Raw genomic sequence first — 13,216 nt, forward strand, 5'->3', positions numbered from 1 at the left:
AATCCCTGGCTGGGTCTGATCATTATAACTGACAAGCAAGCAGACAAAACCACCCAGGCAAAACTAACCCAGCAACGACCTATTATGTCATGTGGTGGGATAATAAGTTTTATCTTGAATGTTCCCATGTGCCCACACATTAGTGTTTTGGTACCCGGGGGAGCTGTTATTAAGAGGTAAGGCCTACAGCTATCTCCAAGTGACTGGGATATGTCGGACTCTGGTTGCTGCTGCTGCTGCTGTTTCTGCCTCTTCTGCTCCTTTTCTTCTTCTTCCTCTTCTTCCTCCTCCTCCTCCTCCTCGTCCTCGACCTTGCCCCCCCTCCTCCTCCTTTTCCTCCTCCTCCTCTTCCTCCTCCTCTTTTCTGGTCATTAGGTAAGTGGTTTTGTTAGTCGTGTGCTCGAGCCATGAGTTCTCCATATGGTCACCACAGGCCTGGTTTGGAGGCCAATATATCATGGACTGCAACTTGTACAAGTTCAAGCCACAATCAACCCATCATTATCTGGAACAATTTGTCATAGTAATGGGAAGGTGATTAACATGGAATAAAATATTTAAAATTATAGTCATCTTGAGAAAACTGTCATGGCTTACATATCAAGGCTGGAAATATATTTTACAAATTGTACTGTTGCAGATTTGATGTTCATTAATTTAATTTTCATATTATTTTTATTATCTGATGGGACAGATGATTCAATAGTCATGATGGCCATGGCGATGACCAATAACAAAATTTACTTTTTCCAGGATGAGTTGAAAAGAAATTCATTTAAAATACTTTTAGTTTTCACCTATGGTGCAAGGAGTGAAAAAAAATCATTTGTTTTGTAATCCCACATTGTCCGGTGAATTTAGACATTTTTCTAATAAACATGGAATTAGGTTGTTACAAAATGATTAAACAGCCTTGCAGCTGAGGCATTTCCCACTTTGACTCAGGTTTTGCTTTGCTGAGGCTTTTCTAAGCAGTTGACATCTAACATTACTTCTCTGGAAGTGGAAGCTCATGGGGGCCTTTTGTCCAAGGAAGAGCTAACAATGCACACTACACATATACTGCACAACAATTTCCTCAAGACTAGAACACTTCACACTGCAGGGAGACTTGTTAAGGCCCAGGAAGTTCTGTATCAAAAGTTTTCATCCTGGAAGGAGGCTTTTTAAGATAGAGGAAGAAAGCAACTCACAAATCTTATATAAGGAAGTCCCTAAAACTTAACAGATCCACAAGGTCCATCTTTTGACCAAGGTTATATACACAGTAAGCATTGGTGTGGAGAAGAGATTGTCTCACTAGCCAAACTGCCTTCACAGCTGAGAGTTCCAGGATTGCAGCTTATGTGACTTTCCACCCACAGTAGCGCGGTACTTTGGTCACTCAGATGCTTTAGAGTTGTCCATGTTTCTATAAGTAACACCAATAAACTAACTGGCTCATCAATTTGGACTACAGTGCAACCTTCCTTGATCTCTCACTGGTGCAAAATTTGGGGTGAGTAGAAATTTGTTCAGAGACCTTCCCGGGAAAAGTCACACACCATCTCATGTTGATAAATGACAAAATGGCTTCTATGGCAAATATACTTTTGGCAGCATAAGTATTAGAAATAAAAATGTTTTAGTCTTGATGACAGAAGACAAAAGAAAGTACTCTTGGGTAACTGAGGTAGAATTGAAGTATTCTGTAAGATTCTTTGAATTTTCTCACTAGAATCCAAGGGCTTCTGAATTATGCTTCCTTACGCTCTCTGAAAATAAAGAATGACTACCAGACTTGTAGCATAATGATAATGTTGCATCAAACTTTCTTCATAAGTAATATTCTTTACACGTGTTTTAAGTCATTACGTCATTTAGTCCTATATAGTGGTAGATATGTTATTAGTAGCATTTTATAGATTATAAACAAGGAGACTAAGTGGTTAAGTTACTAGCAGGCTTGTTGATGGTACTACTTTAAAAGTTCTCGCAGCTACTTTTCTTCCATAGTAGGCCTTCTCACCTGAATTACCTAATCAAGATAATCCTCCACAGGGGTGTCTGAGGGCTAACCTTACCTAGATGATCCCTTCCTGGGATGTCTGAGGTTAGTCTGACATAGACAATCCCTCACAGGGATGCAACAATCAACTTAACCTAGGTGAACTCTCACAGGGGTTTCCAAGGGTTACCCTACCTTAAATGATTGCTCATGGGATATCAAAGGCACAACTGGAGGTTTGTCTTCGGTGATCCTAGATCTTGTCAAGTTGACAATTAGCATTAACCACCACAATGAGGATTTCAGGGGTGTTGATGTGACCTCCCCATACTGGTCTCTTATGACCTAACTGACCTTTGCTAATCATTGCCTAAATGTTTTACGAATTGGCATTCTAATCCTATCTCACCTTTTTAAAATAGGAAAATGTTTTTTTCCATTACCTAATTACTTTCAGGATTAGCCCACATAGGAAAGACCAAGTAATGGCCCATTTGTTTTTAACCTGTTTTTGAAATCACCCATTTACTCTTATGAGTCTCCCAAATTTCAGAATGCCTCTTAGATTTTACCATCATAAAGAATGGATTTAGTGTGTGTGTGTGTGTGTGTGTGTGTGTGTGTGTGTGTGTGCATGTGTATTTCAATCTAATGTGCTATTGTTCTTAGTAACCTTGTAACAGTTCCATCTCTGGCAGGTGGAAATGAGCTTCATGTTGGCTCCTGTGAACAAAAACCCAGTGTTCTTTAACTTTTTTTTGTTTTCCTTCTGGAATGACAAGATGCTCCTATACTCTCCATGACAGAGATATCAGCGAGAGTAGTGAATCAGCTAGTACTACAAATGATAGGAGGAACACACAGTATAGCAAGACCAAGGGTGACCACGTATGTGTGCTCTGTGGAGACACATACATTGAAACTTAGTAGGGAGAGACACAGTGATGAAACCTGCGTATCAAAACAAATTTAAGAGACTAAAGATAACAAATTAATAACAAACTTGTGACACAAGAAAGCAGACAGGGGAAATGTGAAGACAACTGGCTATACTAGCCATTGCTATACCATGTTAATAAGTTATATTATTGCCCTACGTACAAATGGAGTCTGTTTTCTGTACAGATATATTGACACGACATTTAGATTTTAAATAAGACAGTCAGAGGACAGGGGAACATATGGGGGTAAGATGAAGTAACCTTAGCCATTTATTCACTATGGTACTCTCTCCTTTTGTATATTTCAACATCCCTAAAATCAACAGCATGAAAAGTGCTTTTTGACACAATTGGTTACATATAACATTGTTAAATGATGCTGCCCTGTTTTCTTTGGTTTATGTATTAATTTGTGCTTGGAAGACATGAGAGATGTTTGATTAATCAGAGTTTTGAGAAGCACTGATTACTGATTAGGAAGAAAGCCTACCTTATCAAGAACATTTAAAACTTATTTTAATGAAAGCTAATATTAGAAAAAATGATTAAGCCTATAATCACACAAATGATCAAACAGACTGCTCTCATGGAAGAAGAAGTGATGGAAAGCTGAGAAACTGTGGTAAAGTTAAAGGAGAAAGCATACAAGACATTTAGTTCACCTTGCTGAATGGAGCACACTATACTATGATCCTCTAGGGGGATCTGAAAATGCAGTTAACCAGAGGGATAAGCATGACTAACCCATATCTTCTGATGTTCTTAGGACGGAACGTGATAAACAGCAATCATGGGTTAGACAGGGACTAGAAAACTCAAAACTAGCAGGATAAAAGTCATTTCTCAGGGGATAAAACTGTCTATGACATGGAATAGCATTATCAAAGATAAATGATAAATGTTAACTTTGCCAGAAATAGAAGGTCTGGCTATCTGGCCAAGATGACCAAGGCGCACTCACAGTGAACTGAATGTCTGAGTCGTCTCAGAAAATTTGTTGAAACCCTAAACCCTTTGTGATGCTTTGTGGGCATGGATGGTAGCTAGCTCACAAGGGTAGAGCCCTCAGAAAAAACACTGGTATCCTTTAGAGATCAAAGCACCAGCTGTAGAGTAAGAGTAAGATGTTGCCAATATGCAACTTTGAAAAGCATCCCCACTAGAAGCACTGCTGGGTTTGCTGTCTTAGTCTTCCATCCTCCAAAGTGATGAGCCATCCACCTGTGCAGTTCACATGCCGCTCTGTGCTGCTTTGTGGATGACAATTGTCTGCAGCCTTTATTGTTTGGTGTACGAATCCTAAAATCTACTGCCTTAAAAGAGACTCTGGCTGGCTTGGAGATTGGTGCCCAGTGTGATGTTCATCAGACTCAGATGGCAAGCTTGGAAAAAAAATTGCAGGATTCTGAGCATTATCTAACAGACTTTTTCTACTGCAGTTGTCCTTTTTAAAGGAAAGCACATTTAACATAGAACATTATGTGGTACATGAAATAGATGCATGGTTTTTCAAGAGCGCAGTTCAGTGGTGTCAAATAGATTCGTAGTGCTAAGAGCAGCTCTCCCAAAGGCTTGTGTCTGTCAATACTGACACCTTCCCTCTTTCCGGCTTTGTGAATTAAACTACTTCAGATACCTGAACACATTCATGCAGGTTTGTGTTTTATGCTGTTCTTCTATTTCACTAATAGAATGCCTTTGATATTCATCCATCTGGTAGTGCACATGAGAACGTTTCCTGTCTTTTCATAGCAATATAATATACTACTCTATATGGCATAGTGCTTAATTGATAAACTTGTCAATAGGTATGTTTACCCTCTTGTGAATAATGCTGTTATGAATACAGGCAGACACAATTTTTTCAAGTCTCTGCTTCCAAGTCTTGTAGTGTGGTTGCTGGATCATATGACCTCAGAGAGTTTTATCCAATACTTCCGGGGCATGTCCCAGAAAGGTGAACTTTTGATATAACATCAGAACATACTGAATTATAGTGTGTAGTACAGTCTGAAAAGCATCAAATTTGGGAAATTACACATATACATTCTTAAATGTCTTACTGAGACATTTAAGAAGATGTCATTCATCCTAAGGAGGAGGGCATTGCTAAAGACTATATTTGAGCACAAGGCCCTCTGGGTGGTGACTGTTGAAGATGGTGATAAACTGATGGCCCAGTGTCAGGCAGCTATAGCACAGACAGTAGCAGCTTACTGTCAATTGGGCTGGGATTTCAGAGTAACAAAACGCCCAATGTTTATTTATTGCAGCTGAAGTAGGAAAAGGCTATTTCCCTGGAGTTATGTGGCTACCGAGACACAGTTCACTATGCAAGAAAAGAAGAAACATGGCCCATAATAGTCCAAAGGTTTGGCCAAAGTTATGGTACATTCTATGGCCATTAGTGACATACTGTTATTCATGATCATTCAGAACGACATGGAATAAGACAAATCAAGCCCTAAGAAGCATGATTATACTCTAAGAGGCAAGCCTATGCTTACTGGATCCCTCCCCCTCCTTCTAGCTTTTATTTTTAAGAAATGTTTTTATGGGAGGAACTCTATTAGAAGCCAGCAATCCAGTGACATCTATAGACATTTGCTTGTCCCAGTAAGGACTTATGGAAGCTTCTTTATATATAAGAAAACCATTAAAACCAATTTACTACTGGTAATGGCAGAACACAGGGTTATGTTCTGGCTTCCTCTGTGTCTAATATTTACATTTCACTAATGGACTGGTTGCTTTTAAAGAGGAGGTAGCAGTCAGACCATACTCTGAGACCATAAAAGCAAGGTAATGGTGGCGCTGAGATTTCCCAAGTGCATAGTGTACAGTGTAGAAAGAATGTCTTACATCTGTATGGAAATGGCACCTGTCAGTAATAAATCTGATGGTCTATGGCTTAGGCAGTAAATAGGAGGTGGAGCATCCAGGAGACAGAAAGGATTCTGGGATAGAGCCAGGCATGAAAGATTTGCCCTGGGAAAATGTGGTAAAGTAGATGCATGGTACCTGAGCACAGGTAATTAGCCACGTGGCAGAACATAGATTAGAATAAATGGGTAATTTAAGTTATGATCTAATAATAGAAAAGCCTAGCTATATGGCTAAAGTATTGGTAAATGTATGTTGAGTCTAAGACATACTTCTGGGAGCATGGGGCTGGGAGAAAAAGCCAGACCTAACTTCTACAGTACAGCCTTCCTTCAGTTTCTATATCCATGTTTGCTTCACTGATCTGTGTCAACCACTAATATGACAAAGACCCTGTTATGGTGAATGTTTACAGCCTAAATTACATTAAATAATAGCTCTTTCGCTGTAATTGCTTTTTTCTTTAGAAAAAAAAATCTTGTTTTTTTTTTGTTTTTTGTTTGTTTGTTTGTTTGTTTTTCGAGACAGGGTTTCTCTGTATAGCCCAGGTTGTCCTGGAACTCACTCTGTAGACCAGGCTGGCCTCGAACTCAGAAATCCATCTGCCTCTGCCTCCCAAGTGCTGGGATTAAAGGCGTGCACCACAACCGCCCGGCTGAAAAAAAAATCTTAGCTAACATCATTTCTTACCACAGAATCCAGTATCTATTTTTGAAAACAAAACAAAACAGCAACAACAAAAAAACCTAATTGGCTATAGATAGAAGAGCTGATGAATGAAAAAGTTTACCCTCAAAGCAAGCCATAAGCTAAAATAAAAAATAGTAAGGAAGAAGATGCCATTTTACAACTAAATTTAATATTCCTTCATGTCACCTGAGAGGACAGAACAAAAGAATGTCAAACAGTGAGTTGAGACAAGTAACAATGATCAAGAAATGTAAAAAAAAAAAAATCATAACAAGCTGTGCCCAGTGGTGGTCACTTCCCTCAACATGTGCTATGAGAGTATTTAGTTGAATGTAGCAATGGACCACGTGGCCTCTGGTGACTTTCTAGACACGTGACTAAAAGATGTCCATAGTCTCTTCCCTTTTACTTTATTTACGTTATTTGCTTTGGGTCCGACTCAGGTTTAATTCCTCATAGGAATGCTAATCATTCAAGGAGTTTCTATGTAAAAGCCTGTAACACTCGACTCCTCAAGGCTGAAGACACACAAACACAAGCCATTGTCCTCAACCTCCAGATACCTTGGATTCCAGTTACAAGAAAATCTGGTAGGACAGCCCACCCATAAAGGGAAGCAATTATCTCTGATGGCCAGACTGCATCCTGGAGCAGTACATGAGAACCAACTTGTCCCCTAAAAATAAGAGTTCTTCAGTCATCGCTGAACTGAGCGATAAGCAAGCCACATTCTGACAGAGGCTTCTTAATCGTGTCTATAGCTTGCTCCCAGCTACACTTATCCCACCACCAACACCCCAAAAACAGATTTGGGGGTCATGGACCCTCTTTATTCACACTGATCAGTGTGGTCACGTTGATTAAATCTTCTGTCTCTGCTTTTCTATTTAGTAGTCTCTTTAGCATTTAAAGTGGGTGACCAAGTCTAGCTTTTTAGGAGTCCCAGAGCTGGGACACTGGCCTTACTACTTCAGTAACTCGCCTCTTGTTCCAGACCAGTAACTTCCCACATGGTCCCTATAGAGTTTAAGATCCAAACATGCCATTCTATCTACACACCACCATACTTCACAAAACATGACTCCACTATATTTCCAAATATTTTCAAGAATATGACTATATTCCATAAGACCTGCTACTGTCAGTCAGCCTGAGTCATGGTCCAATCTGCTTCTTGTAAATTCATCAGTAGAAACAAATCTGGGCGGGGAGCTAGTATAAGAGAAATGTTTGAGCTACCTACGTCATTAGTATTAAAGACTTGGAAAAGAACAGTTGGCACCAGCTCTCAATCACAGGTACCTTGGAGTTCACCTTTAAAAAACAGCTTCAGGAAGGCAGAGGGAAGAGAGGGCTTGAGATACATCTAAGACCTCAGCCTTTGATTTTAAGTGTTATTTCTAAACCTTCAGAACGTTGATGACTTTGCATTTTATACTGCTTTACACACTGTAAAATGTTTTCTTTAAATATGTGACGTGTCTGACCCTCCCACAATTCTGTGAGGGTTTAATATTCTTATTTTATAGTCAAAAGGGAAAAAATCATGGATATTTAGAGTTAGCAAAAACCAAAGGCTGTCAGCCAGACATGATTATAAATACATCGCATTCTCATAACCACCTTTTTATATATGGAGGGAACTCAGAACACACTGGATTCTCCCAGTTTGTCATTAAATATCAGGTTGTTGCTAACGATATAAAGCTGACAAGGAAGAGAGTATGGGATAGCATATCATTCTGACAGAGATACTTCTTTTAAAGTAAAACTGAATCGAAGAAGTTATTTCTGGAACCTATAAATCAATTTTAAAATCATCTTCTAGGTTTGCCGACAAATGCAGTACTTAAACATACCTACAGCACACCATAGCCAGACTTTGGTAGGTCACACCTATTTTTAGACAGTAGTAAGGGGATTGTGTAAGGCTTAGAACACTAGGCTGTGCTGAGAACCTTAGTAGAAAAATATTGAGAGCAACCCATAGAATTCCCCTTATTTCAGTCTTCCATCTATTTGAAGAATTTGTCAACACATAAAAATGTTATTATGAAAAATGATGTTGCAATTCTCCCCCTTGTATGGCTAAGTCTGCCCAGGATTTTTATTTTTATTTTTTTTTAAAGTTAGGGTTGGCAGATTAAGGCGGAAATCAGACTTTACTCACTCATTATTTTCAAGATTTATTCTCATTCTTGGAATTCTTGCCAAATATCCTAAGCAAACAGTTTCTGTTAGAAAAACTGGTTGGCTCAGTCATGTGAGCAAATAACCAGGATACAGCTCTCCATATCTGTGTTCTCAGTGTTCTAAAATAAAGCACTGGTGTCACCAGAGCACTTCTAGATATGTCAACTTGCCCACCTCAGCCCTAATCAAAACCACAAGATATACTTTACCTATCTCTCCATAAATCTTTTAGGAGACTAAAGTTTGAAAGGTTCTGAGTTCAAGTCTAACAACAATGCTTGCTACAGAATATTTGTGTCCTTCCCCCGCTTGACATGGTGAAATCATTAACCTTGTTATGATGAAATCAGAAGTGAAATCTTTAGTAGGAAAAAAGTTTTCATGACTCAGATTATGATGCCCTTATGATGAAGACTCTTTACCATGTGTGAACTCAAAACAGAAGATAGGCATCTATGAATCCAGAGGTGTACTCTGTCTGGACAGTAAATCTACAGGCACCACGACTTTAGGCTTTGCAGCTTCTAGGATCATTAAAAATACTTTTTAGTTATTTAAGCCAGTCAGTCCCTGGTGTTTTGTTATTGCAGCCCAAATTGACGAAAACACTGGTCTATTACAAAATTTGCTTAAAAATATAATTTCTTACCACATGCCCACATATCCACTGGTTTTCCATAAGGATCTTTACGCAGAACTTCTGGAGAAAGATACCCAGGTGTGCCAGCAAAACCTAGGGAAAACAGATGCTCATGAGTCAGGGTTGGCAAGGACAACATCAGTAGAAAATGATCAACTAAGAAAGGATGCTTTAGGGGCCTTCTTTAACTGAAGATAAGCTCTGTTTGTCCTACCATGTATCTTATTTGAAAGAGTGTGTTCACGTGCACGTATACACATATACACACACATTGGATCTACTATAACATCTAGTCTTTGTGATATAGGGATACATTATTTTGTATGTTTTTAACATTGCTTATATGGAAGTTCAAACTAAATCTGTAAAAAAAAAATAATGAGAAAACTGAGGGTAGTTTAGTTCTTTGCAAAAGGTGACACTGAAATGCTTATGGAAGTCACCTATAAAAGAGGTGGACTGGCCAAGCACATACTAAGACAAATCAACAGAAAAATTTCAGAAAATATATTTTAAAACAAGTATCATTTGGATACAGGGTCAGGAGGGTAGGGATTGGACTACCAGTAACTGAAGAACTCATTTTGAGAAGAAATAAGCCCAGAAAAATATCAGTTCAATGTGTACTAATAAATAACCAGGGTGTATTCATAGCTGGCAACTAAGTGGAGACCCAGGAACATTCAGATGAATCACCACTGAATGCTGACCAACAAGACCTTCAACTTCAGAAGACAGAGTAAGGGGGGGTGGATGGCAAAGAAAACCTTGTTATTATACAAAGCAATTTAGAATCCAATAAGGAATGCTTAAGCAACAATAAAATTTGTAACTAGACTCTAGTGGAAAATATTTTCTTCTTCTGAAAATGAGTTTTCAAATGAAGAATATTTAAAAATAACAAAGGTAACCATTTTCATTTGAAAATGCTCCTTTAAAAGGCAAAAATGGAAAGTCTCTTTAAGAGAACATTCAAGCAGAGGTTCCTCCAACCATAAACTAATAACTAATGCAGAGTTACCGTGTTTATTTACTGGGAGGCTAAGCATCCAAGAAACAAATCATTCCTCATATCTACAATGAACTTATACTTACTACAGAAAAAAAAGACCCACAACAAAACAAATACATACAAGAAGGAAGATATGTGACCAAGTTACTTCTCTAACAAAATCAGATTAAACAAAAGCCAATGATTTTATTTTATTTTTGCCTAATCTTCATTCATTTTATTACTTTTCTCTCCTCTGTTTGGAAGGATGTGGTGAACCAAAGAAAGGACTCCAGGGCAGGGCCTCTCTGGACAGCTTAAGTTTTACAAGGCTTATCATTAATCCACTGAGGTTCCACTGCCTGAAGGTCAAGGACTTCCTGAGGGCATAATGTGGTGTCATTGAAAAGTCGGGGCAGGTATAATTGCTGGAAGAGGCTCTTCTTGCCCCTGGAATACTGTATACCACATATATCCTTTCTACTTTCACCACACTTCTCCCAAGGCTTCACAAATGATACACAGAGAATCCAATGAAGATTCATGTAAAGTTCTGAGGAAGACCTATGTGCTTTCAGATCCTTCTCACACATCCAATGTGCTTTTGTTCTGAGCTCTTGGCCTGAGAAGCCCCTTTAAGGTCTCTTGGAAGTGGTCCTCTCATTCTTGTAATGATGCTAATATCTGAGTCCTGGCTTGGCTCCATCATCGTTCTCATTAGATGTCGACATTTGTCTCACTCAGTTTCACTCGTTCATACTCAATCCATGAAGTCCATGATTTAAACCTAGTAACCTAGTAACCTTCTTTGCCTTAAGTAACCTAGTCATAATAGATGGCCAAGAACAGGAGAGTTAATAACTTTCTCTTTAGAAAAGACATAGAGGAAAATTACTCCATTAACAATAAGAAATGGAAAAATCAGGCTAAGGATGGTAGCACACATGTATAAAATGCCAGCATTTGGGGCACAGAGATCATAGGATTGTGATGAGCCTGAAGAAACAAATAAATACAAATATAAAATATATGAACCCTTACCCTGAGACTAAAATGTCAAGAAAATGCTATATATCATTCTTACTCTTACTTAGAACTCTATTACTTGGACTGTCAGTTGACTCTAGTCTAAATATTCTGAATCATACATCCAAGTGTATGGATTTCAGGAAAAAATACATAGTGAATATAGCTTTCTGGAGGCACAGTAGGCAAGGTCTTCTTCATCAGGAGATTTAGCTCCTAAGAATGTAGGACTGTTATATATACTATCAATGTTAATAAGAACACTCTGTCTCCAGGGATAATATGACTTTTACTCCAAAAAACGAACCGGAATATTAAAACAGAAATAAAGACAACTGTTGGAAATATATCTAATAGATTCTCTTCCTCACTTAATATTTAAAGTGAGAAGAATAATTGTCACTAAAGTAATTCTTTCATGAGGCAAGATCATGGTAGTGAGCTTCTACTGCCCCAGCAACAACAAAATGTTAAAAACCTACTGAAGATACCCTTTCCATCCAGTTCCTTAGGAGGAATGGAATATATGTGTATGCTTCTGTGGTCATTTGACTCATTTTAATTTTTATAATTTCATCAAATGTGCTCCATAGAATGTCAATTCTCACAGTTGTACCCAGTATTCAATGATATCAGAGTTAGAGAGTGAAAAATAGAAGGATTCAAGTACATGGGATCAAAAATGAGAGTGACATGCACTAGTATGTGTGTTCCAGAGGACAACCAGAGGTTTCAGGTGCAGTTTCTCAGGTACCATCCATCTTATCTCTGAGACAGGGTCTCTCAGTAGTCTGGAGCTCACTCAGCAGGCAAAGCTGACCAGTCAGTGAGCTCCATGATCCTGTTGTCTGTCTCTTTCTCCCCAGTTGTGGGGGTTATAAACATGTGCTGTCATCTCTGGATTAAACTTTAAAATATTATTTATTATTACTATAAGGAGAGCACTTACATCCACCACACATGTGTGGAGGTCATATTGCACACTTAAGCCCTGCTGTTAAGTCTTAGAACGAAATCTATTTTACCATAAACTAGTTTTCAAAGTTTGAAAGACCTTGTTTTCTCAATGCTTTTTTTCTTACGTTATTTTCTCATTATAGGCCAATTTAACATCAGGTCCAATGTGTTAAAATTAGAGAAGACGCTGCTAGAGGGCCCTTCCTGTGTGGCTAGAGACTGACTGTAAGGGACCAGGAGTTCCAGGCTGGGAGGGCGCAGTTGCAGGAAGGAGAGTAGGCCCTACTTACCAAACCACGCTTGCTGATCTCCTTGAACTTCTATGGCTAAGCCGAAGTCTGCCAGTTTCACAGCTGCTCCTTTGGATTTGCTAGCTAAAAGCAAATTCTCAGGCTTTATTTAGAAAGGAGAGAGAGAGAGAGAGAGAGAGAGAGAGAGAGAGAGAGAGAGAGAGAGAGAGAGAGAGACACTAAAGTGAGAATCTATTTTAAGTGACTACTTAAAATTGTCAACATTTGTACAAGATTAAACAGGGTGGGGCAGGGGAGGGGGTTGGGAGGCAAACCCATGCACTGTTGTCTCTCCTGGAGATTTCCATTCCTAAATCCCAGGGAAAGGATGGTTAGAAAACTGTGGAGAGCAATCATGTCTGCAGGCTTCAGACAGACTCATAGGGCACTGCAAAGGCAACAGGGAAGGATGCAGTTAGTAGGGCTGCTGTCTCCACCTGCTCACATGCCTTCAAGGACCATTCAAGGTGCACACTTGGCCAATGACAAGGACTTAGAAGCCAAACAGAGCACAGGCATTTTCAGCATGAGAAAACCTGGCAAAATGATACCTAAAGTTGGACCAACCTACAGACATTTGGCAAAAGAAAATGCAAATTAAATCCCATTTGATTTTAA

General features: G+C 38.9%; 1 protein-coding gene across 5 annotated transcripts in view; it reads right to left on the reverse strand.

Moving 5' to 3' along the window:
• Camk2d (calcium/calmodulin dependent protein kinase II delta) overlaps positions 1 to 13,216 on the reverse strand; it is a 249,279-nt gene that overhangs the window by 53,964 nt on the left and 182,099 nt on the right. For all 5 annotated transcript variants that reach the window (XM_028760371.1, XM_028760370.1, XM_028760373.1 and 2 more), the window contains 2 exons: positions 12,599 to 12,701; positions 9,344 to 9,427 (listed from right to left, as the gene is read on the reverse strand). In XM_028760371.1, the coding sequence (XP_028616204.1) occupies positions 9,344 to 9,427; positions 12,599 to 12,701 (187 nt within the window). The remainder of the gene's footprint in view (positions 1 to 9,343; positions 9,428 to 12,598; positions 12,702 to 13,216) is intronic.

Source organism: Grammomys surdaster, unplaced genomic scaffold (assembly GCF_004785775.1).
Source record: "Grammomys surdaster isolate TR1022 unplaced genomic scaffold, NIH_TR_1.0 126531, whole genome shotgun sequence".
Taxonomy (NCBI): domain Eukaryota; kingdom Metazoa; phylum Chordata; class Mammalia; order Rodentia; family Muridae; genus Grammomys; species Grammomys surdaster.